The sequence below is a fragment of the Nipponia nippon genome, unplaced genomic scaffold (genome assembly GCF_047370975.1).
Source record: "Nipponia nippon isolate SJK-2023a ecotype South Korea unplaced genomic scaffold, ASM4737097v1 scaffold_18, whole genome shotgun sequence".
Classification (NCBI taxonomy): Eukaryota; Metazoa; Chordata; class Aves; order Pelecaniformes; family Threskiornithidae; genus Nipponia; species Nipponia nippon.
In genome coordinates, this window is record NW_028262334.1 from 3,127,706 (window position 1) to 3,153,121 (window position 25,416).

A 25,416-nucleotide genomic window follows, 5' to 3' on the forward strand; every position below is an offset into this window, starting at 1 on the left:
CGATTCAGCTGAACCGGAATCCACGCGGCGTTCCCCGTGGGTTTTATTTCCCACTCACTCTTTTGCTAAGGACACGTTACTGCGTCTTCCCCACTGCCATGGCCACGCTCTCCTGGCTCTGGGTACCGGCTGCCGAGGGCCACCGAAGCAGCTGCATCTGGAATTGAACCGACAGCGGCACCGGCTGGAGCCCGCGACCCTCCTCCAGTTCAGCAGAGTCTTTGTTTTTTCTTTTTCCTGTGGAAAGAAGTAGATCTGTCGCTACCTTCACAGAGTAAATCACCCTGAAAGCAGCAGCGCACAGGAGGGAAATGCCCACCGCGCTAGCACTGACTTCCGGGCCCTGAGGGAACATCTATTTGAATATGACTTCGGGTAAGAGGCCCAAAAAGCATCTTTCAGCAGGCAATCAATCTGGGTGCAATTTTGCCTTTTGTTGTTAAACTCTTCTATAATTCCTAGGGAAAAAGAAAGGTGCAGAAATAAATCGTTTCGAGGATCCTGGAAAATCAAGCGTAGGGTAAAATGAGACCTACGTGAGACTACTTCCGAAGACATCCTTCAATGTCTGGGCAAATTGTTTGCTCGAGACAAAGCTTGCTGCCTTTCCTCTTTGAGCCGCCTGGAAGGGATCCCAATTCCTCTGAGAGGACTTATTATTTGTGTGCATTTGCCGACTGAGGGATGCAAATCAGCCTCAGCTCCTGGCTGTGAGAGCGCCAGTCCCTGTGCAGCCTCGCCGGACGCATGGCAGCAGCGGAGCAAGGGCTGGGAGCCATCCCCTGCGCGTGGGAGCACGGCCACTGCCGCAGCTCCGAGGTGGTACGTGGTACCCAGGTGATGAGCAAGTGCCAAACGGCCACGGTGCGACTTGGTGACTCACGGAGCAGCCGGGGCTTGCAGGCACGGGGTGCAGCAGTGCTTGAGCAGCCCGCCTGCCCCCCCCCCGGCTGTGACTGCCACCCCCGCTGCAGTCGGGGTGTACTTGTGAGCCATGAGTCACAGCGGAGCCCACAGCTATGGGACACTGCCAGCGCTGGGTGTAGCAAGCTGTGGGGGCAGCTGATTTTTAGGCACTATCTTGTTGAAATACGCACTCAGTGGCCTTGCTGTGCAGCTGGCCAGCCTCTGCCTGCACAGGCACAGGGGGACACTAAATTAAGCACGAGTCTCTTTTATCACTCTGGGTTTCCTGCATCAGCAGTGGCTTTCTGTGCACCCAACACCATGTCTGGCCACACAACCCCCTGCAGAAAGGGTTCGTTCTTGCTCAAGCTGAAGACCTCCTACATGCACTGACCACAGGCACTGGGGTGGAAAGGAAGTAAAAAAACACCACTGCTCAGCTTCAGTTCTTTGACAGCAGCTCCCTGCTTCAGAAACAGTCTGAGCATATATTGCAAATACACATCTTCTTGTGGGGAACAATAATTCAAGGAGTGTTTTCTTCAAGTAGCTGGGAAGGCCGTTGGGCTTCCTCGAGTGCAGACACAGCCTAGGACTGCAGGGCTCTGAGATCCTCCCCAAAGACGGGGACCTTGCTGTGGGTGACAGGGCATGGAAAAGCATTCCGGAGCTCCTGGGGATGGGGGTTAATTGCTCTCTTAAATTAGCGACTAAATCTGATGCCAGAGTGGGGACATGAGGCTGCTTTGGTGGCTCCGAGCAGTGTGGCGGAGGCCTGGTCCGCTCCATGCTGTCCTTGACCCAAGAGCAGCTTTTTGGCATCGCCCTGCACCCCCTCCCGCCCCCACTTCCTCCTGCTCTTGCGTTACCCCGCCGATGTGCGGGCACTGCTATTTTTGTAGTCAAAACAAGACTGCTGGAAAAATAACCTGCAAGAGGCAGGGAGAGGTTTGTCTCCAGCAGTTTAAGCTGCTGGCTGAACAGACTGTGAGCTCTGCACTGAGGAGGCAGGGGACACTTGTCAGGGGTCAGGGTGGTCTCTTCATGGGTGACAGCAAACCAGGGGCTGTTCCCAGCCCCGCCATGGGCTGGCTGGGGCACCTGGGGCTCTCTGTGCATCTCGTCTCTAAACCAGAAAGAACAATAATCCCCTCTGCAAAGTGCTTTGAGATGTGAGTTGGAAATGGATGAGGACCTTATTATGCGTCCCAGACAGCGCTCCCCCCCGCTGCCTGCGCCGGCCCACGCCACTGGCCACATTTGGCAGCCGACACAGCGGGCAGGACATCTCTCACCCAAAAATCTGCCTTGCCCTTCTCCCCTGGCACACAGAGCTGGTAGGTGTGTGTCGCTCCCAGGACAGCCGGCAGCCCACCCTCAGTGCTTGCTCAGACACTGATTCAACAAGGTGTCCGGGCGCGTGTCTAACCCTACAGCCCCTGCAGTCAATGGATGCATTCACAGCCCGAAGCTCAGGATGTGAGTAAGCGCCCTGCTCGGCAGAGCTGGCAGGGTGGCGGGGACCTGCGGCTGCCTCCCAGCCGGGCACTGCTGGTGTTTGCTCTCGCACACGCCGCCCTCTGCCCCGCCAGCTCCAGCCTCCGTCACCTTTGGCAGACGCCGTGGTTTTGTCGCTGGCCTGACTTTCTCCCTCTGCTTTTGGTTTTTTGCTCTTGTCTTTGCCTTTTTTCCTGTCCTGCGGAGAGAGATGTTTCCATAGTTAAGCTGTGTTGAAATTCACTGCCTGCATTCAGTGCTGTGACAGCCGTCGCCACCGGGATTTAAAGGGCAAAGGAAAGGGGTGAGGGGAAGCAAGAGCGCAGTGGCGGGGCTGCTCAGAGAAGAGAATCCAGGAAACAGAAAGTCTCGGTACAGCCGGTGCATGTTGCCATGCCGAGAGAAAGAGCGCATCAGAGGAAGCACGAGTGGTTGCTTTCACATTCTCAGATGGAAAAATAAACTCATCTATTTTCTTAATCTTGGCCTATAAAAAGTAGCAGTACTCATTGCTAATACTGACATTAAATACCGATACCAGCAGGGATGGCTGGTGCCTAGGCAGGATTATTTCAGCCCCATTTTATGGAGAGGAGAACTGAGGGATGGAGGGGAGGGATGCCTGGGCCAGCTGCAGGGCAGGACGTGCTGAACCCCAGCCTGCAGCACTGCCCATCCCTGGCAGCCCGGGCTCACCGCCCTGCCCCGGGACACTCACCTTCTCCTCCGGACTTGGTAGCTGCAGTGGCTGCTCAGTGATCAGGATCCCAAAGTCACACACAGTTGCCACCAGGTCCTTGGTGGCCAGCAGCGTCTCCAGGGTCACCCTCCCAGTGCCCAGGGTCCTCCGAATGGGAGGGTCGCTGCGGAGTTCACATGGCTTCTCCTCCTTCTTCTTTTTCTGCTTGTCCCTGGGCACAGGAACCTGCAGGGCACCAGCACGGGGACAAGCCTCAGCAGAGAGCTGGTGTCCCTTTATCAGACAGCAAGCAACCCCGACCAGCCCCTTGCCCACCACTGCATCCAGCCCGAGATGTGTGTAAAAACACTGCTGCCTTCCTCACATAGCAAGGGGAGACTTTGGCAGGAGGTCTGGGATGGAGGGGAGATTCTCTGACACGCCAAACTGGCCCAGAAGAAGGACCCTCATTCCCCCATTGTTATTTTTGCAGCTCAGATGGTGTTTGGACATCGTTCTCTCCCAGCATCCTACCATGGCACTGTCCTTCTGCAGCCCTTGTCTTGCCTTCCCCTTCGTGACTGCATTTTCAGCATCAACAGGCCATGAGAGCACCTGCCGGAGAGAGGAGCTGGTGCTGCAGGGGCTGGGATGCCCAAGGACCCTGCTCCGGGGTCACCGCCACCCCGGGCTGCCTCCCAGAGGGAACACAATGCCACTGCTGGGCTGCCCAGCAGCATTTTCCCCGTTCATCCAGCTCTGCCATGCATTCACCTTCTCCTCTATGACCGAGACGATCGTTCCAGATGCCAGGTAGGACTTCAGCCCCACTAAGTCCTTGGCAGTGTGCTCCTTCTTGTAGCTGCAGTCGATGGTGTCTGCCCAGGGCTTTCCAGGGGTGACAAACACCTTTGCTGTGTAGGGACACAAAAAACCTCTGAGGAGAGACCTCTCCATCCCGAGGACAGAAAGGACCCCCAGGACACGAGCAGTGCCAATTCATTATCCATCAGTTTCAGTAACAGCCCTGCTGCAGCTGACGCTGTGAGGGATGTCCCGATGCCACCACATGCCGGGAAGAGCCATAAACCTGCCCTGAGCATTGGGGCAGGGGATTTCTAATTCCTCATTACCGGAACGGGCCTTGGGCTCCTCCATGGCTGCAGGCTCCTGCTGGCCCTTTGTTTCCCTTGAGTCCCGAGCAGAGCTGTCCGCATCCAGGGTGGCCACCACAGGATGCTGATGGATTTTTGTTACCTGGAACAGAGAGGGATCTCTTGGCAGAGCATGTTTGTGTTTGCATCAGGACCAGAGAGCAGAGCTGCCTCCAAAATCCCATTCCCCAACCCACCCTCATCATGGGAAGAAGGGGCACCAGCACCAGGGAAGGGGTCTGCCGCAGTCAGGGGGAGGGGGGCTGTGGATGCACTCCCGTGTGCAGAGCAGTGCTGGGCTCCCCGAGAGGGACAGGGAAAGTGGCCAGCAGGGACTTATCCTGCCAGATGCGGCCACGCGTGAATTCTGTCCCCGTACTGCTGCTGCCCACGCCAGGTCCGTTATGAACGGTCTCACTCCGCAGCCTGGAGGTGAAGTCCCCCTTGCTGTGCCCTGCCACTGCCTGTTGCTTTTGAGGAGCTCGGTTAAGCACAAACCTCAGTGCTGCTACCGTCCTCGGTCTCCTCTCCCTCTGCAAACTCGTACATCACACAGTAGCTGTAGGTGATCACCGGAGCCTCGGAGCCAACCTCCAGCTGCTGATGAGCGCTGGGATCAGGGACTCCCTTGATTTCCCCAATGCTCACAACCACTCGTGCTTCACTCCTGATCAGCTCTAAAAGGAAGACAATCTTGCTATGAAGCTGCAGCATGCTCCTTCCAGAGCGAGGACGGTACAGAGCAAGCAGAAGCCTCCGGGACACCGTGTGCCACCACCTGGCGTCCCTCCCTGCCACCCTCTGCTCACGCTGTGACAAGCCACTGCCACATGGGGTCACTCCAAAGCCACGCAAACATCTCCTGGGCTGGTTGCTTTGACTCTTTGTTTAACATTTTAGACTCCAAAGACCATATCCAGCACACAAATTCATTGAGTAGGGGCCATCAAGAGGGGCTTCCCACCCCCGGGTGTCCCCAGGCCCCTGCCCTCGTCCCAGCTGGGGATGTGCCACTCTGCAGAGGTGGCACCGCTTCGTGCTGGCAGCGCAGCATGCCCGTGAGCATCTTCCCAGTGGAGATGTTCCTCTTTCAGCAGCTTGAGAGGGAAACGGACCATCTAAACTCAGACGGTGTCTAGAAAGCAAAGGTGGGGGCAGGCCATGACAGCGAGGCAGTGCTAGGATTAGGTTGTTCCTGCAATCTTTGGACCTGATTAAGGCTAAAATTACCTTGATTGCAATTACACTGCTGCAGGGTCCTCTGCCTGTCTCCCCACTTTTCCTGGTGGGGTAAAAAGGCACAGAGAAAGATCTCTATTTGAGGAGAGGCAAGAATGAAGTCAATACTGGATCCAGAGTTTGCCCTGAGGACTCCTAGCTCAACCACGATGAAACCACCTCCCGAATCATGGGGTCAGCACAGACAGGTTCAAAGGTGAAGGCTCACCTGGCTGCCTCGCTAAACCGTGGAACTGGTGCCTCTCGTCAGGCCCTATGTGGATGTCATCGAGGATGGAGAGCTTGGGCAGGCTGTCCACGAGGAGGCCTCTGTAAGTGGGAATGAGAGCCAGCGGGTTCCCTTGGAGCACCAGGACACGGAGCTTCTGCAGACTGGACAGTTGGGAGACCAGCCCCAGCAGATCCGTGAAGCTGTTGAAGCTCAGGTCAAGAGAGACAAGATTTGGCCTAAGGAGAGAACCCAGAGAAGAAGGTTAGGCAAACAGCATCTATCCGAGGGTAGAGAGCTACTGCCCTGGGTCAAAATAATAGACAAAAATTGTGTTTCCCCAGCACAAACTGGGTCAAACTGGGGAATCCAGTGGTACAATCTCAAGAGGCCAATTCCAAATTCCTGAGCCGTATTGCCAGTCTGCCCCACAACTCAACACCATGTTCCTTTAGCACCCAGTAACCACCCCGCTGCATCATTCAGTGATGCAGCCTAAGCTTTAGATCCTTCCCAGGGCAGACTCCCAGCACAGGCTTCGGGAAGGGCATGGAGAAAGGGATCTGCCCAGGGACATGGGAACTGCGGCGGGCAGGGTGTCAAGGCAGTTCCCCAGGGGATCTCCCCATTCCACACCTTAGCCACAGACCAAGACACCCTCTAAGCAAGAGACAGAAGACAGCGAACAGAGACAGAGCGCTCTGCACGGGTGTTGGACAGAGAGCAAAGAAACAACTCTGCTGAAGGGCTGTAATTTCTTAACATGGGCCACCTTGATGGCTTGAGGTCATCTGTTCACATCTGCCCACCCCCTTTTCAGGAGCTCACGTTCAGCCTGTGGCGTTACCAGAAGTCTGCAGTGAGGTACTTGTCCTGCGAAGGGCCGCACAGCTGGTTGTATCCCAGCCCCAAGTGCTGCAGCTCTGGAGGAGGCTGAGCGCACAGGTCCTGCAGATCAGCCACAGCATTGCAGCAGAGCTCCAGGACCTGCCCAGGACAGAGGGAACAACAAACACCTTTTGCAACAAGCTGTTCCTGGCACTCCCTTGAGCTGCTCGGCTCGTGCTGTGTTCCCAGATGGGACCTCCCTCCCCGTCCTGCCGTCGCAAGGCACCGCTCGCTGACCTTCAGCGCCCGGGGCAGGTTGGCCGAGGTTATCCTGCTGATCTGGTTGGCACTGAGGATGAGCTCCTCCAGCTGCTGTAACTGCAACAGACCCTCGTCGACCTCCTCCACCTGCAGAGTTGGGTTTGGCCAACGTGTCCCTGAGCTACCTCGTGGCCAAGGTGACGTGGCCATGTAGTGTCGATCCATGTGACATACATGTAACACAGATCAGTGAAACGTCTGGGGTCGGGGGGCCAGCAGCTCTACCCCAGCTGCAATAGTGGCATCTGGGAAGACCCTGGAATAGGGAAGGCGTCCTTTTCCCAGGGTGTTTTCCCTCTCAGCAGGAACACGTGGTTTCCATGCCTGGAGATGGGTAGCTTTATGGGCCCCAGCAGCTACACTTACTCCTTTGCCAACGATCCGCAGGGACCTAAAGACCTGGAAGACGTTGGAGCCGCAGACGAGCTCAGGCGTCAGCACGGCCATTTCCCGCAGGGGCTGGTCCTGCGGGCTGCAGTCCGGCGGCAGGGCCCAGGGGCTGTGCTGGTCGGTCAGCAGCTCCATCAGCGCCTCGGGGCTCTCCTCACCCAGCGGCAGGGCCTCCTCCTGCCCAGCTGGGTCTGCCCCCAGCCCCAGCTGGCCTCCGCGGGGGCTCGTGCGTGCATCAGAGCGAGACTTGTTCTGCGGAGAGGGAGAGAGGAGAGGCAGTGACAGCCCTGCAGACCACAGACCCCCCATGGCTGTGTCCCCCTGGCCCCCTACCCAGCTGCCAAGGCCGCAGGGGAAATCCTGCAGACCCAGGCGCCGCAGGTGCTCCCGAAAAGCAGCTGAGACGCTGCAGCAGCTGGGTCCTGCCATCCAGCCCCAGCCTGGCTGGGAATTCCCTGGCTCGGCGGCACGCGTCCCTGTCGCTAGGAGATGGTGGGGACGCAGATGCCCTGGGGACTGACACAGATGCCTTGGGGACTGGGGACCAGGCTCTGCACTTGGGGCTGCGGAGCGAGCCTGGGACAGCACCGAGCTCCTCAGGCTGGGAATAGATCCCTGACTTTCCCAGATCTCCCCCTGGGCTCTGGGGGCTGCTCTCCACCAGGGAAAGAGCAGGCAGCCTCGCGCAGCGTTTGCAGGGTGCAGCGTCAGCCCTCTCCCCTGGCCAAGGACCTGTGGCATGGCATTTGCCATTTCACTTATCTACATCCTGAGTGTCACTCGAGTTTCGGGGAGGAAGCAGTCAGGTTCTCAGTTAGCTGTAAAAGCGTTGCTGTTCACTCGCGTGGATGGCACTGCCTCCACAGCAGCGCAAGGCCATCGGAAAACAAAGTTCACAGTTAAAAATATCGGCTCCTACACTTGGAAAAAATAGATGAGCCCCAGGAACAAAAGCCACAGCTCTGTCTCAGGTCAGACTCAGGTCTCTGCGCTCTGAGGTTTATTTGCTTTTTCCAGCGATAGGTGTTGAGGCAATGGCTACAAATTCCATTTTAGGGAGCCTACAGAGCAGCCTGTGTCAGCAAAACTTCACCAAATGAACTGCAGATGCTCTGCGGCATCTGGCGGTTACGTGGTGGAAAGCTGAACTTCCACTCGGGTTGGGTTTTACAGGACGGATGCCGATCTGCTCCCCTATCAGCTCAGTAGTTTATCACAGCTGTGTACAGACAGGAAAGGATGTGCAGAGCATGCACAGGCTGAGAGACAGTGGCATGCCATGGAGTAGAATAACCAGGCACACTGCTATCCTCAGCTCAGTAGAAAATCAAGTCAAATCTTCTAAAAATCTTTGAAAAAGCATTACCAGTGGTTGAATCGTGTTTCGTGGAAAAGCCAAGCTGTAAGAACGCTGCTTCTCTTATTTGTATCACTGTTACAAAAAAACGGGCCTCCTTGCCATCGGTGCTGCGCAAAGAGGCGTTCCCTGCTCTCGGAGGAAGACCGGCTGCGATTCCTGTCTGTCCTCCCTGGCTGCACCCGTCTGAGGCAGCTGGAAGGGGACTGGCAGTGCCCGATGCCCAGTGGTCTCTCGTATGTGCAAGCTCACGCACCTTCCACGCATCTTGCAGTGCGCTGTGGGGCACTGACCGGCTGCACCTCTCTGCTTTTTTGGTGCTTCCAAACAAGCAGCCCTCCAGGATCACCCTTCTGCCTGAAAGGAGCCATCTGTACCCATCATTGTCTTTGTAGGGAAGTTCCTAAAGAACACCCTGCACAAAGAAACATCCTTCTCTCTCTCCATTTTACCCCCAAATAATAATAAAATCCTCAAATAAAAAAAGCATCTGTCAGAACCGTCCTTTTCTGGTTCTTCTCCAGCACTCTGCTGTACTGTCTGCTGCCTCACGCCGTAGGCCATGATAACTCGTTCTCTTTCTCTGCATTATTTAGCACCTGGGAACACGGGCCGTGCAAGAAGAAACGCATCCCTGTGGGGTGGCTGCACCCCTCTGCTTCGCTGCCCGGGGCTCCCTCGCAGCACAGGGCAGAACCACGTTCAGTTTGTGAACCTCCGTTATTGTGGCTTCAAGCGAACAACTGAGGCCTGAAGTTACAGGCTGGTGGGACCTGAGTGCAGCATGGTACAGGGCAAACGCCCATTCCCATTTCAATCCTTGGGAATCGGTTCAGCCCGGAGAACAGTCCTTGCACCAGCCCCAGGTGCTTCAGAGGAGTTCATGCACACACCAAACTTTTCATTTTCAGAGACAGATTATTTCACGTGGAAAAGAGAACTGATTATTTTGACACTGAGCTGTTGTTCCTTGAAAGTTTTCTGGTGACTTGACAAACACTCACCTTTCAATCTACCCCTAGCTTTCAGGCACATCTTTTATCACAGAGGTGGGAAGCACAAGTGTGCATGTGCCACTTTGCGTTTTCACAGAGGTATGCTCCTAGGGGTTTCCGTAGTCCTGCAGGTCCTCTTCTGATCACAGCCTCCTACTTGTAAATCCGAGGAACAATTTTTCTGTTTTGGCTTGTATGAGAATTCCCTGCATTTCGTTACTGGAAATGGAAAATAGCCTCAGGGGAGTTAGAGAGAAGGGTGACAGATGGGGAGGTGGGATCCTGGACATCCTCTGCTAGGTTACGTGAAGGGGTCACACCTCGGGGACAGGGTCTTACAGGCATCCAGCAAAAGGATAGATATGTTGACCTGGAGGCCTGACCTGGCTTGCACACAAGCCCCTCACGGCTTTTTCACTGCTAGCGTTGGCCCACTCTTACACAGACCCTGCAGGAGAAGGTTGCTGGCTTTGGGCACCAACGATGTGCTTGCATGCTCCAACTGTGTTTTTAAAAAAACCAACAGAGTTTACATTCTAAATCCTACATTTTGGAAAGCCCAAGGATTTAGATGGGATGTCTAAGTCAAGCATCCTGAACTCCTAGTCAAATAGATTATGCAGGACACGATCTGTGTCAGTCTGAAACTGCATCTAGATCACTATCAGTGAAGACGCATTTGAACCAATTTTTGATGTAATCTTTCAAAAAAGAAAAACCCCCAAACTATCACCCGCAAAAAAAAAAAAAAAAAAAAAACCACCCATGGAGGAGCCACTGACGCAAAACTCCACGGTACTTAAATGCAGCTTGGCTGTCCACATCTGCAGCACTCCAGGCAACAAGCAGCTTGAACACCATCATCCAGCTAGCTTTCGGCCAAGTCAGCTGCTCTCCAAGCCCACCATGAAACGCCGAGCAGGTGGGTGCGACTTAACCTTGCTACGTGTTGTAAGGTTGCACTGGCTGATGTTCATTGCTAGCTCAGCCACTTAATGTCTATACGCTTTAGAAATTTAGCACGCTGCAGAAACCCAGGAAGTTTTGCAAAAATGATGTAGAGGCTTGAGACTAATCATTGTATTCTTTCTTTTTTTTTCCTTTCTTTCCCCTCTTCATTTGAATGCAGAGATCAACAGGTTTGCAATCTTTCTCTTCTGTTCCCTGGTTCCTTTGGGCTCCTTGGCACCAACAGCCACCTCAGAAGAAAGCAAATCTACTACAGGACAGAGACAGAAGCATTTTACTACCAGAATAAAGCCCTTGGCATCAGTGATAGCAAGGCAAGCGACTACCTTGTTTAAAAACTATGTAAGTGTACTATTTTGCTGTGTCTATGTCTGTAAAGAAATCTCTTGAATTATTATAAAACACTAGAAACACCATCAGAAAGAAATATTTGGGTTAGAACCTAAAATAGTCATTTCTCTGTATTCTATACAAGAAGGAAAGCATTTACATTGCATTATTTTAGGGCAGAGTTGGAGCAATGTCTAGGACAGCTGAGGAAAGCTTGGGCAACTCCGCCTCAGCTAACTGCTAGCTTGTGATCTTCCAGACTAAGTGCATTGCTCTTTCTTGGTCTCCTGAGTCACGCTAGGCTTGAAGCAGGCATCTTTTTGGATGAAACTGGTCAGATCACTGGAAACATGGAGAGAATCGCCTTGCTCTTCGGTCTGATCCTAGTACTAGAGCAGTCAGGAGCACTTCTGCCAAAAATCGTGCCCAGCCTCTCCGTTCCTTGGAGATGGTGAAATGGGCACTGAACCGAAGCGTCAATAGTTTGGACAAATTTCAGTTCCCAAGAGTACATTGACAAAAATCAATGTAAACATTTCCCCTGAATTTATTCTTGAAATCAAAACCATCTCTGCTGATACAGATGAAAATATGCTCAGGACAAAGCAAATCTCTTGCATGAGTAAATTTTGCCCAGATAGCAAAGGAAAAAAAGAAGACTTAGAAAAGCTGAAAACAAAGCCAAGCAGGCTATTAAGATAGAAAGTACTGCACAATCAGCCACAGATAGTGTGCAATACCTACTCGATAAAAGGAGCGTAGGTGTTAACACAGCTATTGAACAGTAACAAAAACCCCCAAGCACACACAAACTGAAAGATAGGTGTGTATGCGCCTAGACACTCAAACATGCAGCGACTACCGGGAAAGATGTAAAACAAAAGATTAATAACTTCTCTCTCCTCTTCCTCCCCTCCAGAACACGTGTAGCTCTGTAACGCCCAGAACTGAGAGCTGGCTAACTGCTGACTCCCAGTCCGAAGACATGGCGGAGAAAATACCCAAATGCCCAGCTTTTGACGCAGATTGCTGCATTTTCCACATTTTTTACAACATTTTGCGAAACCTGAGAGACGATATAGAATTAATCTGTGGTAATAATTTAACTCTGTTTGTCGATGCAAATATCAATCAGCTGTATGTGACACTGAGTGAACGAGCTGCGCTTTACACCTGCAAGAATGAGGACCTTCCACAGCTGGATCGTAGCCAGGTCCAGAGGATGAAAATAGCAGAGAAGAAGATGTACATCTGGCGGGTTTTACAGAAATATGAACAATTCACGCAGAATACAACAAAAATATACTCTTCAGAAGAAAAGTAATATGCCAGGATGAAAAAATAACTTTAAGATACTGGAGGCTTGGCTAAATGTGACCTGTCAGTAGTTATGTGATCAGTTTGATGCCAGGAACAACACTGATAATGTACTTGCTATTCTACATATTATGACTATATAATCTAGTTTAATTTAATATTTAAAGGATGAATGTCTTAAGTTATTGATCATATTTATTATAAAGCTATTTATACTGTTTTATTTGCAACAGCATATAAAAAGGATGGACTAATGTAAGTCGGGGTGATTGAATTAACCAAGCATGACACAAATCAGCAAACAGGAAAGCATAATTTCAGTAATTTCAATGTTATTTATATTTTTATCTTGCAATTATTTTTCAAAAGAAGAGCTGATTGTCCGTAGACCGATTTTGTACTTCTCTCTCTGCTAGCGAATTGTATTTATGAATTTATATAATACATGTTTTTATAAATTTATTTAAGCAATTATATAGTTTATATATATTTATTCAGATTTTTAACTTTTATATTTTAATACTGAAAGGGATGAAGGATGTATTTGCTACTTTGGTGAATGGTTTTACTCATTTTATGTCATTATATTTGGATAGAACCTGGAATTTAATTAAAATGAGATTAAATAAAACTAATAGTGCTGGATTCTCTTCTTACTATGTAATTCTTTTTTATGATATTTTTTGCACTGAAAACCTAGCGTTTTATTAAACAGCAAATCGAACTAGCTGTTTCTGGTCCTTATGTTAAAGATATTAGAAACAGCACATATCCTTTCCCATCCATTTTTATTCATAGACATGAAGCAGGTTTTTTTTCTTAAGAAGTTCCTAACTGGTTTCTTGTTTGGATGCACCAGTGGGTAAATTGTTTTCTAATCAGCCCCTGCTTCTGAAGGCTGGATTATTGCGGCTTCTGCAACACAGCTCCAGAATGCGGTTTAGCTTTACAAGTTTTCATGGTTCGCGGCCAGCACCAGCTCTGCTGGAAACACGCTGGGTCAGCTCAGACACAAGCACTGCACCGCGACGGCTGAGCTAATTACCGCTCCCGGAGCTGGTAACAGAGCAAGGACACTCAAATGGTCTAGGAGCAATAGGACTTGTCATATACTTGTTTTTCCTTTATTTCATATCAACTCCTGATTATCCCAAATAACGGGAAGGTTAATAATAATACAATTATTTTAGTCTAAATTACCATGCAAAGTTCAAGCCAGTCTAAGCATTAGAACCAGTTCCAAAATTAACATTATCTATTTAAAAAACAGTTCCAAAAATTAACATTATTTATCTATATTAAAAAAATCATTTGACTTGAAACGCCCACTTAAAACACAACTATTCCTCTTTGCTGCCATCCCCTGTGTTCACGGATGGTGGTCCATACCAGTACACAGCCCTGTGCAGGCTTGACTTTGCTCAAGAGTCCTCAGATTTGTGCTCTGCAAGCCCAGGGAATTGCAGCTGGATTGAGCCCCTGTGTCCCAGCGGCACCGGGGCTCCGTCTCTGCGAGGCTGTGAAAAGCCTAAGAGCAGCTGGAGCGAGGGATTTTGGTACCAGTTCATCTCCTCCATCCTCCTTTCAGCTCCTCTCAATGCAAAATACATCAGTGCCCAACTCACCCCTCTGCTGTGGTGGTTCTTCAAGATGGTGCCGTTAGTGCCGATGCAGCTGTAGCTCTTCTTCCTCCTGTTGCTGGAGAACTGGCCCCGTTCTGCCCAGGCTTCTCCAGGAAGAGTGGTTTCTTGACATCAACAGAGTCTCTGCCAGTCCCTAAAAAGCACCAGTCTGGGGGTGGATCCTAGAAAAGTATTCTGGTTTCCCAAGAGGAACAGAGAACCCAAGCTCCTTGCTGGAGCCAGGGGAAGAATTTCTCCCAAACGGAACCCATTTCAGACACCACTATGGAGATGTCACGTAGTGGTGGCAGGCAGAAGGATGCGGGCAGATCTGAGACCGTTACCCTGGTTTCTGATGTTAGCACAAGTAGCACGGCTCTGTCTTTGTCAGTGCCACTCTGGCACACCTTGAGTTCAAAGAATGTTTTAATAAACCACCTCTCTGACCTGTGAGAGCTTCGTGCAAGCATGGCGAGTCCAAAGGTTGGTATTTGCTCATGATGTTTTCTGCATCAGAAAGGCACCTGCCAGTCCTGGAAGTCTCAGCGCTAATCCCCATGGGAAGCAGAGACACACTGGTGGCTGGGGCACTCTCTCAAATTACTCTGCTTAGTTCCAGGTCTACCAATTTTTCCAAGGTCCAAAAGGTGCAATTCCAACCTCATATCCTTAATTTTTAATAGAGAAAGAAGAATGAATGGAAAAGGATCACTGACTGGGGACGTGCCTATCCCCAGGGCAGAAGCAACATCCGCTGACCTTATCAGGTAGGGTGTGCTGGTTTTGGCTGGGGTACAGTTAATTTTCTTCAGAGCAGCTAGCATGGGGCTGTGTTTTGGATCTGGGCTGGAAACTGTGTTGATAGAACAGGGATGTTTTCGCTATTGCTGAGCAGTGCTTACACAGAGTCGAGGCCTTTTCTGCCTCTCCCCCCACCCCACCAGCGAGGAGGCTGGGGGGGCACAAGGAGCTGGGAGGGGACACAGCCAGGACAGCTGACCCCGACTGACCCAAGGGCTGTTCCACACCACAGGACGTCATGCTCAGCATATGAAGCTGGGGGAAGAAGGAGGAAGGGGGGGACGTTCAGAGTGATGGCGTTTGTCTTCCCAAGTCACCGTTACGCGCGATGGAGCCCTGCTCTCCGGGAGATGGCTGAACACCTGCCCGCTGATGGGAAGCAGCGAATGAATTCCTTGTTTTGCTTTGCTTATGCACACAGCTTTTGCTTTACTTATTAAACTGTCTTTATCTCAACCCACGAGTTTTCTCACTTTTACCCTTCCGATTCTCTCCCCTTCCCACCAGGGGGGAGCGAGCAAGCAGCTGTGTGGTGCTTAGTTGCCTGCCAGGTTAAACCACAACATAGGGTCAACAAACCACTACAGGCAGGAAGACATCCACATGCTCAGGGCTTCAACATCACCATTTCCAATGGCTGACACAAACCACTTAAACCCTGCTGAACCAGGGTTTCCTCTCTCATGCACATCTTTTTTTTTCACCTTCTAAATATGTAAATAACTAAAGGAAAGAGTTTTCCTTGGAAAGGGAGACAGATTTCCTCAGAAGCTCAAACAAGATGTTAAAGTAAGTCAGATGGTCTGTCCCAATTCACATCACGGGAAGAGCAACCTGAAAAAGAAGAGGGGGCATAAAATTATAGTAAAATAGTAAAATTTTTCCCCCCAGGGGCACGAAATTGTAGTGCCAGCCCTGAAGACTCAGCTCACCTCAAGAGTCTGAGCTCGCGCACATGGGATGCACGCTTGAAGTAGGGAGACACAAGCTTATGCAAAACTGTGGCAAGCCGCTGTTCTCCTCACATGTGCTTGAAAGAGAGCGGTGCTTTGCCACAAGCGTTTGGGATGCAGCAAGGCAGATAGATAGGCTGGCTGATACCAGAACATCAAACTTCAAAGGGCTGAGGTCAGGAAGTGATGACCAGCACCAAACTGAGAAGTCAGAATGAGAGTGTAAGTGCATGCCTAGGTAAGCGAGACAGAAACAGCGACTGTGGATAGTCTGATGCACAGTGACACAACTATATCACTAAAGCACTTCCGACGTCCGCGTTATGCTCATTTCTGCAAGCTCATATAGCAAACAGCCATTGATGTTGTGAGATTGAGTTTATTTAGGTTCTGTAGGCAGCCTATGGACGTGTGGGTGCTCAGGTACTGTCCTTTCGTCTACCCCAATACAGTTGGTTCCCTGCCAACCGTGGGCAGATGTAGAGGCTGCTTCTTTGAAAAGCTCTTCCTACTTCTCTGAGAAGATGGGGCAGCTTCAGAAAAGGGAGGAACATTAAACAGGTTAGAGTCACACGTTGGATGACTGTGCTTCGCCTGCACAGTAAAGAGAAGATGTGAGAGCCAACACTAGCCCTAATGCAGAGGTGGTTGTGGAGCTTCCTTTGCAAGAGATTCTCAGGACGTCTGCTGCCCACGCCCAAGGCAGAGTGCTCGAAAGCTTATGCTGAAGCCCAGAGATGCTCAAAAGACGACTTGAGCATTCACAGAGGAAGGCTCAGACAAGTCACTCCCAAGAGGAGAAGGCTGCCAGTCCCAGACAGAACAGTGCAAGAACATCTGCAGATCTGTAGCCTTCCTGGTGCAGAGTCACCAGGGCTCAGATAAATCCTCCTCAGCCCTGGAGGGCTGGAAGTTGGGGGATACGCCTGTGCCACATGGTGCACCTCTGCTGTGATAATGAGGTGGTGACCGGCAAAGCTTTCTTGACAAGCAATTCCCCATTTATCCTGATTGAAAATGAAGCTGTTGACTTTCAAGGCCTACGAGGAATGAACAGTTGAGATGGAGGACACAGAAGTGTCAAAAGGGCAGGCAGCAGCAAGACTTAGGGATGTGATGAGTCTAATCTTTTGTGGCTTTGTTTCCATTTTGTGATGGAAAGGTATTGGGGTTTGCAACACAAACACCTTGTTCCGAGATAGGAACGTGTTAAACATCTCTCTGGATGACAACGGGGACTCTTCTGTGTCTGCACCCAGGGAACTTCCCCAACACCCAACTATTCATTGTCTGCCCACCTCCTGGTGATGTGCGCGCTCAGGAGGAGGAAGTCCTCAGGGATGAGAGTAGGCATAGAAGAGCTCCTGAGGGTAAATACAGGTTAAAATTAAAAAAAATTAATTAAAAAATTATCTAGTGAGCATTGCTTTCCATTCTTTTACACATAAAGAGAACCCCGAGCTGTTTGCCCACTGAAGTGCCAATTCTCTTACAGCAGTGATTTCATTTGGCGTAATTTCCATAGAGCAAATGCAGGTCCATTTTTGGCAGTGATCAAGGATTAGTGGAATCAGCCACAAAAATAAGCCATTTCAATAACTGGCTTTTGGCACATCAGCTACAGTTATACCAGCCTCAGTGAAATCACCACAAAATCAGTAGTAAAGAAAAGACTGCTCTGCAGCCACGGCTTCCTCCCAGAGACGTTTGATAGGATCGTTGCAGTAACACTGGCATTTGTAATGCTTGGTCGAGTGTGAAGTCAGGCTGAAGTGTTGCTTTATCACTGTTTAAATAGCACTGATATTCACTGCCTTCTCCTACCAAAATGCTTTATGTGAGATCAAGCTAGAGATATTTAAAAAATTAAATGCAAACAGAGTCAGAAAACTGCTATGCCTTCTCCTGGAACCACAGGCCTGACTCATCAAAAGTTCTCATAAGCTATATTAAGTCAAAGCCACCAATCACAAGGATGAGATTAACCAGCATCAATTCTTGTGCAATGATTTTAAAATAAAATCCCTCTTTTTACTCATCTATTACCTTTCACTTCAACTACAGCCCCAGTCACCTAATGCTGCTTCCACTTGGCAAGAAAATCCAATATACCAATGAGGCGACAACTGAAGCACAGAGAGCTGAAGTGTCCTACCAGGGAAAACCAAAAATCAGTCATTAAAGGCAAAGATGAAATGTTATTTGTTTCATTTTTTTTAAATGGATTTAAGCAGCTCAATGCCTAACACTGACATCAATTCCATGGGAATACTGTGTTATCCAATCTCAGTGCTGCTCTGTGGAGTCCACTGGCCAGGCAGTATTTCAGCCAAGAGCCCCAAATCCAAGCCTACAAGAAAATAAGACCATCAGGGCTCGAGGCATTGGTGCAGCCCCTACAGGCTTAGGAAGTTTACCTTTCTTGGAGAAATACCAGGGCTACCTTGGAATTACTAGCCTGTTAAAAGTAGGTGCAGAAATAAATAGATGTTTGTCTGCTTAGTTTTGTCAAAAGAGCTTGCTCTCACTGCTATGCTTAATATAATTAACAACAATAAGGGTCTGATCACTTCAGGAACACATCAGAACGTCAATACATTTGGAAAATTATGTTATACAAAATGTGAAAGAGCAGGCTCACTGGTTATTTAGGGTGAAGAAACATGCACACTCTGCCAACACTTGGACTTGTAGAGATGGTACTTTAGCCCTCCTGTTCATTCCCAGTCTCTAACCTGCTTCAGTGAAGGGGAGCAGAGTTGACTACAGAGGGTAATCTTCAATTTTTGCTAATCTGGCTAATACTTACTCTGGTGAGACAGGCAACAACCCAGCACAGAGCAAATACAGCCTGGTGGCCAACGCACGAGTAAAGGAAACCACTTGTAGGCTCCAAGTAAGCCCATCAGGGTGAGTTGATTCTTTCAGTCACGAAGGGCCCAAGGGGCACCGAGTTTCTTCAAAGAAGTCCAAGCTTCAGAAGCTTAACAGAGGATATAAGGCTTGCAATGGGAAAGCCAAACACAGATCCCAAAGGGGTAACTTCAGCATTGCTAACAGGGAAATGAGCCCTTGTCACCTTTCAGAGTTGCAAAAAGGATGGCAGGTCCTGTTATTCCACTTACCTTTACCCCACGTCCAGTTAGAAAATAAAGGCATCACAACCAGTTTCTTCCAAAAAATAACCTTTATTGTTTTGGTTGTAAATATAAAAAAATGCATTGCACAATTTAACAGACCTACTGAAAAGTGCTACGTATCAACAGCACAACAGAAACTGTGTCATGCAACAGAACAGGAAACCTAGCCAAAGCAAGAGCACAACCTGAAGTCCTCATACCTCCAAGCTTTTTTTTTTTCTTCTCTCTTTTTTTTTTTTTTTTGTGAACAAGAATGAACTCCATTCACTTAAAACACATTTAAATACAAGGTTAGAGGAAAAAAAGAGAGCATTGTATTGTTAATTAAAAGGCTTGCTCCTAACATTGATATATTTTGATTCAAAACCTTATTTGTGTTGGAAAAGTTCAGATATAAAAGCCGTTCAGACAATGGCTAGAAAGTCATTCTATTATATATACCTAAGATGTATTTCTTTGTAACAATCAAGTTTTACGGATCAATCTACAATTCGGTACTACCACTTCTGCTCTAACACAGTAAATGAGCATGAAATCCAACCAAGAATGAAACAAAAGGAAACTTGAGGCCTTAACTGATGTTGTGGGAACAATATTGGGGCCCTATAAAAGAAAAAGCCCCAAAACAAATTATCTCCTCTGAAACTCAAGTATATAAATTGAAGAGGAGTAATAGGAAAACTCCTCTTGTCTCACTTAATCAAAAAACCTCCTAAAAGTCATCAACAGCTGTCCATACTCCTCAAAGATTGGGATGACTGAATCCCTAAAGCACCTAAACCAGGTATCATCAGCCTTTTTCATTTTGGGTGTTTTTCCATGCAATAAAGGTGTAAAGAAAGAAAGGAAGGAAGGAACAAAGAAAGAGGTCAAAATAGTTAACAACCCATTCTATTTTCAGCAGTATCTTCTAGTTGGCAACACCAAGGCAAGAATTATCCACTCCAGAAACAAAGAAAGTTAAATACCTTTCAAATAATTTGTACCACAGAAGCATTATCTTAGTGAATGTTTCTGCAGTGAGCTTCTCTCTCCTGCTCTCAAACTGCTCTTCAGGATTCTGGGGCTTTAAAAGCAAACAAAACAAAATTTACCTGCCCCTCTCATCTGCAGCACACATGCATACACAGACACGCACACGCACTCAAGGGAATGTAAAAAAAAAAACCCTGAAGATACAAAGTAAAGGGACGTTATTTTCCAATGCAATTTGACAGCCCTTTGTCTTTTCAGGCCACTCCAGATTTAGAAATTTAAGCATTTGCATATTTACCGGGTTTCTGTCAAACTTCTGGTATGACAGTATGTACACGTGTGCGTATGTGCCTGTGTACATAGGAGGGGAGGACAGTGAAGTCAGCAGGAAAGACGCAATTTTTTCCATACGTACACACAATTTTTCACAGCCTCAGTTTCAAAGGGACACTGTAATGCTACACAGATAAAATCCTCTTAAAACCCAGGGAAGCCCCACTTTGTCAATTCACTGAATTTTCCACATTGCACTGTATTAGGGGGAAGAACGTATGACTTAAGATAAATCAAATGCATACAGGACGCCAAGATCTAAGGCACAGATGGAAACATTCTAGTAAGCCTCCCTTCAAGGAAGGCTTCCCAAGGGGCCTAGAAAAGCATGGAAGAACATGCCAATCAGGTCAAATGGTATTAATTAAGAATCCTTTGGTTTTGTGCAGAGATCAGACTGTCAAGATGAAGCATGCACTTGTCTCTGTTGCTACTACTCATTAATTCCTTCAACTCGAGTTTGCTCCTGGGCTTTCACCACTTATTCCTCCTGCTAACAGGGAGCATCATACAAGCCTAATAACTACATCGGACAATGCACAAGTTCTCCAGAACTTGTGTTTGCACTGGGGGCCATCTACAATATACTGATCAAGAGAATTCAAGGTCAGAAGGAGCCACTAGACAATCTCAGTTTGACTTTGTGCGTATCACAGGCCATAAATATTTTATCTAGCCACTCCCTTATTGAGTGAAGTATGTTGGATTTGACTGAAAATGACTTGTATTCAATTATACGGGGATTCTTTAAAAGTTTAGCACCAATTCACTGAAGACAGACGTGCATCATCTGTAATTCCGTGTAGAGTATAGGCACCGTGTGTTTTGCTTGCTTAAGTATACTTTGGTGACACTGAGGAAATTAGACTGCTTAAATCAGGGGAGAAAGTGTTACCAAACTTTTTTGTAAAGAAATATAGTATTTAGACTCCTCAATGGGTAAGACAGACAGACTAAGGAGTGCAACTATAAACGAAAGTAGAAAACTATGCAGGAATTAATACATACGTGGTCAATTCTTTTTCATACCAATCCTCAGTACTTTTACTGCGCAGATGCGAGACACAATACAGCTTTTTCCTCCTGTGTTTCCAAATGAAGTAAAATCACACCACTCACAAGGTCAACTGATAAAATAAAAGAATTCTGATTTGCAATAACAGGGTGACAAAAATACACTGAATCACTGCTTCATAGAGCAGCTACATCATTTCTGGTAATTGCACTACGTGGAAAGTATCTTTTCACTTTTCCTTCCTTCCCTCCTACACTCTTGCCTAAGTAAGCAATCTTTGATTTAATTTTTTTCTCTTTATTATGTTAAGATTTGCAGTCTTTTAATAGTGCCATGAGCTTGTTTCTCCACCGCAAGTTATTAAAATAAGCACTTTCCCTCCAATTGTAACCAGCTCACGCTGCAATGAGCATGATGGCTTTTCCATCCAGATAAAAACTGCTAATGGACAAAATTTTTAGCAGTTCAATCGCGCTACCCCTTTCTATTCCTTTAAGGTCCCTTTCAGCTTCCAATCCATTCAGTGAGATCTGAGATGTTAGGATTTAAGCTTAGAAGTCGTCAGACTTCCCTGGGCTTTGAAGTATACTTGTAGTGCACTTTGCTCGTTGAGACAAAACTAATGTCATTGATACTAGTAATGGCAGAAATCAAGCACAATCACTGCCTGACAAGCAGGAGACCACACTGCAGGGGAGGCATTACAGAATCTGTTAATCTGAAAAGTACAGCAAAAACACAAGTGGGTCTGTTCTTGGACAATTTGCCTACTGAGTTCTTTCTAGAAACCCGGATACATATTTTTAACATGCAACTATGCATGTAGATATCTACGCATCTCAATGAGATAGCCCAGTAAAGAAAACTTGAGGGACTCTCCCCAGCTAATCACAGTGTTAAATGACTTCACTGGAATCAAGTTCACAATCGATGATAAAAATAGGGGGGGGATTTAAAAAAGAATTTACACTTATTCAACACTTTTTATTCTGATGCATCCCAAAGAATACTGCTTAATTGATTACAACATTATGTACGCAAGACCTAGATACGGATCCCCCCAGAAAATCTACTCACTATTTAATTACTATGATAACCTTTATACACGATTTTAGCAAACCAGTCACAGGGACACAGCTTTTCACATGTGCCACAAACTTCAAATGGTGTGTCAGAGCTACTGTAAAAAAACCAAAAAAAACCCAACACCCCCCCCCCCCCCCCCCCCCAAAAAAAAGAGCATCTCCTCATTTGCCTGCTCAGCTACAGAAAGGCATGTTGGTATTTAGATCATGCCATTTTGTCTTCCCCTTCGTCTCCTTTTCCCCCCAGCAGTCCCCTTCAGTCCCCAATTCCTCAACTCACAGTAACTCTGCCCAGGGAGAGGGCCCTGGCCTTAACCTTTCATGCTTTCTTCTTGCTACGGTCCTGCTCTCAAATAAGTGAACTCTGCAATGAAAGCTGCAAAATCTCAGGACAAAGAAGAAAGAAAAATACTCCCTGTGCTTAGTCCCACTTCCCAAGCCTATTGTTTCTTTTTAAAAAACTTTGGCCCATCAAGCAGAGAAGACTGGGGACAACGCAGAGAAAAACTACATCCCCCCACCAAAAGGAGAACCCACTGACCCCATTTAAGCATGTGCAATGCCCAAATGTTTTAGCTGCTCCTCATTTTAGCACTGTGATAGGCTGCTCATCACCTCCAGGCAGCATGCTTTTGAAACTGGAAGAAAACTACTCAAGGGAGGTACAAGGGAAACCTTACCCACAGTTTGCATAGCTCTTAAGAATCAGAATCAAGTAATGAGTGGAATTCCAAGGGTCATAGGGTCATTCCAGACTAGGAACAAATCAGCCAGAATGAATATCCCAGTGCTGTCTCAGGATGGACAGACTATCACTGCTGTAATGAGACTAAATTTATCTGCAGCAGAGCACAGTACTTGCTGAGACTGTCACGGAAAAAAGTTATGCAGTATTTCGGGTTTTAAACATATTTTTAGATGTTTTACAGTTCATGTTGAACATAACGGTTGGACTTGATCTTAAAGGTCTTTTCCAACCCAAACGATTCTATGATTCTATAACCTTCCCATACAGACCAAATTTAGCTAAGTCCTTCAGGTTTTTCAGATAGAAGGCAAAAAGAACAAGCAAAAAAGACAAAGAAGCAAAGAACTGACTACAAATCCATGTGATTTGATATAGTTTCTGAGATAACAAAAAAGCCAATTTCTTAACACTACAAACTCAATTCTTGTCTCTGAAGCGCTACTACATTTATCTATGGATGTGTTTTATATGCGCACATTTTATGAGGAAGGCAGCTCAACTCTGCAGACTGCAAGAAAACAGTTCACAGCTTATATGGGTATGAAATTCACGTATCTGTCCTAATTGCAGAATCTATGCAATCTAAAACTGCTTTCTTGCACTTACTGCACAGCCTGCTACTCACATGCAATGGCTGTATCAGGAAAAATAATAAAAATCAACTACTTTATTTGCTAGAAAATAAAGCATGTCTTGAAACCGATCATATGCAATGATACACTCATTAAAATAAAAATACACAAAACACAGCCTGAGATTTTAATTCTAGTATTTTTGCCACGAGTTGTCATCATTGACGGATTTTTCTTCTCCTTTGGTTTTTAATATGATCCTGTTCAACAATTTTCAATATTCAAGTAACACAAATGGAACTGAATACCAGAAAACAAAATAAAAAGCACATTTTGTTTCATGAAATCAAAAGTATGTTTCCCCTTTAAGAGAACATTCCTTGGTGTACAAGATTTACACTTCAGAGAACTTAGTACTTGAAGCTGTTTCATAGAAATATGTTTGTTGCATATAGATGCATGCTGCATTGATGGAGATATATTGCTGCCTGCAGGACTCAAACCTGCTAAATTTACCTGAGCTCGGTGTTTTCTCACTTAACGGAGTACAGCACAGCACTGAAGAGGAATCAAAACGTTATGACAACGTTGCATCATACTTCCACATATTCTGATGGCAGAGCCAGATGCCCTGAACAACGTCTCAGGTGATGGAGAGAATTCTTTCTAAAGTGCACCAACTGAAAGGAGGCTCGCCAGGCTGCTAGACTGGCAGGTTCTCCACCCTTGTATAAGCAACTCACTGTCTTTGGTTGTTAGGTTTCGCCAGCTGTTTTGTTCATCTTGCTAACTGCCTCAGCAGCTTGCTCTGGCAAGCACGATGGATCCGACAGAATTGAGGTGGTTGTACTTAGATGCCGGAGGGTGTTCAGCACCACTATAAAAAAAAGTCAGAAAAGTATCAAAAGTCATTAGTCTGACTGCAAACAGATCCATGCAGCATAGTGTGCAGGTATGCAAGGCTGTTATGCATGACAGAATTATGGAAATGCTTCTGCAAAACATGCACACCTCCACACATAGCAACAGCAATAAACAGAGATGTGCAAGAACTGTGCCCAGGGAACAAGGAATGGAGATCTAGGACTTTTTAAAAAAAACCAAAAATCACGTATTTCTTCTACAAAGAGATTACCACTTGGCAATTATAACCGTAAACGTAAATACTTGCTGAATTGCAAGGGAGAAAGGATCAAGCAATCATGCCCAAACAGAAGGTCATTCCAAAGCTGAATACAAATCTCAGAAGTCTTCCTTCATAATGAGATAAATCATACTACCAAACTTACCCCAACTAGAGCGGAGTGTTTGAAATTTAAATGCAGCTTGAGGCTGTTTAAATTCTGGTATCTATATTCAGCAATTTGGGTTTTTTTTCTCTGTTCAGTGTTAAGTAAGCAACCAAGTATCTTCACAGACAAGAGGGGCTCTTATTTTTCCACTGACATAATAAAAAAGAACTGGAAGTCATATTCAGCATCATGTGCTTTCTTTGTCATCCTCTGACTTTCAAGAAATGGTATTATATACAGTCTCACTTCCTATGATCTGGAATAACTGCTGGATAGAACTTTACTCACTTGGCCTCAGAACAGGAAGAGAACAGTGCTGATCCAGCCAGGCCATTGCAGTTTGATTCAGATCCTTAAAGCTTGTTGTGGAAACCATCCCATCAAAGGACTCAAACAACGGCTTAATAATAATGCTGAACTGCAAATCATCAAATGTTAAGGGAGACAACAAAGGAGGAGTTCAAAACATTCTATGGGAAAGGCTACCACAGCTCAGTCTGCAGACAAAACAATGGACTTCTAAATGGACTTCAACTACTAAAGGGATTGCAACATTTCAAAAAATATTTTTTGAAATCTGTAACACTAAGACAAAGGAAAAAATTGAACCTCAGTTCCTAGTGATACTCATTATTTTTTGCAAAATTCCTGTACAACTCACCTGGTCTCCTACAAACCAACTGCACGCTG

General features: G+C 47.3%; 2 protein-coding genes across 8 annotated transcripts in view; both read right to left on the bottom strand.

The window, feature by feature from the left end:
• Positions 1 to 76: 76 nt before the first annotated feature.
• Positions 77 to 16,783, bottom strand: LRRC43 (leucine rich repeat containing 43). Of its 2 annotated transcripts, XM_087754691.1 has the most exons (12): positions 16,754 to 16,783; positions 7,199 to 7,474; positions 6,809 to 6,919; positions 6,531 to 6,670; positions 5,684 to 5,922; positions 4,735 to 4,913; positions 4,216 to 4,339; positions 3,857 to 3,996; positions 3,617 to 3,697; positions 3,122 to 3,328; positions 2,515 to 2,602; positions 77 to 237 (listed from the first exon to the last, which is right to left on the bottom strand). In XM_087754691.1, exons 1-12 carry the CDS (start codon positions 16,781 to 16,783, stop codon positions 77 to 79), a joined length of 1,776 nt encoding a protein of 591 aa, XP_087610817.1. The 2 variants fall into 2 exon arrangements, with proteins under 2 accessions (XP_087610817.1, XP_087610818.1); XM_087754692.1 differs by lacking the exons at positions 3,617 to 3,697; positions 16,754 to 16,783 and having other exon boundaries at positions 7,199 to 7,485.
• A 1,957-nt stretch (positions 16,784 to 18,740) lies between these two features.
• The window catches only part of MLXIP (MLX interacting protein), a 54,438-nt gene continuing 47,762 nt past the window's right edge, over positions 18,741 to 25,416 (bottom strand). For 5 of the 6 annotated variants that reach the window (XM_087754440.1, XM_087754439.1, XM_087754441.1 and 2 more), the window contains 2 exons: positions 25,015 to 25,144; positions 18,741 to 24,311 (listed from right to left, as the gene is read on the bottom strand). In XM_087754440.1, the coding sequence (XP_087610566.1) occupies positions 24,190 to 24,311; positions 25,015 to 25,144 (252 nt within the window). In that variant the 3' untranslated portion in view covers positions 18,741 to 24,189. Of the gene's footprint in view, positions 24,312 to 25,014; positions 25,145 to 25,416 lie in introns of those variants that run through there. The other variant, XR_015704038.1, reaches the window with a different exon arrangement.

Coding starts and splice junctions, on each gene's coding strand:
- LRRC43 (XM_087754691.1), bottom strand. CDS start 16,783: ATGTTTAACACGTTCCTATCTCGGAACAAG. Junction 5,923..6,530: donor TACCTCACTGCAGACTTCTG/GTAACGCCACAG, acceptor TTCTCTCCTTAG/GCCAAATCTTGTCTCTCTTG. Junction 3,329..3,616: donor TGCAGAAGGACAGTGCCATG/GTAGGATGCTGG, acceptor GGTGCCCTGCAG/GTTCCTGTGCCCAGGGACAA.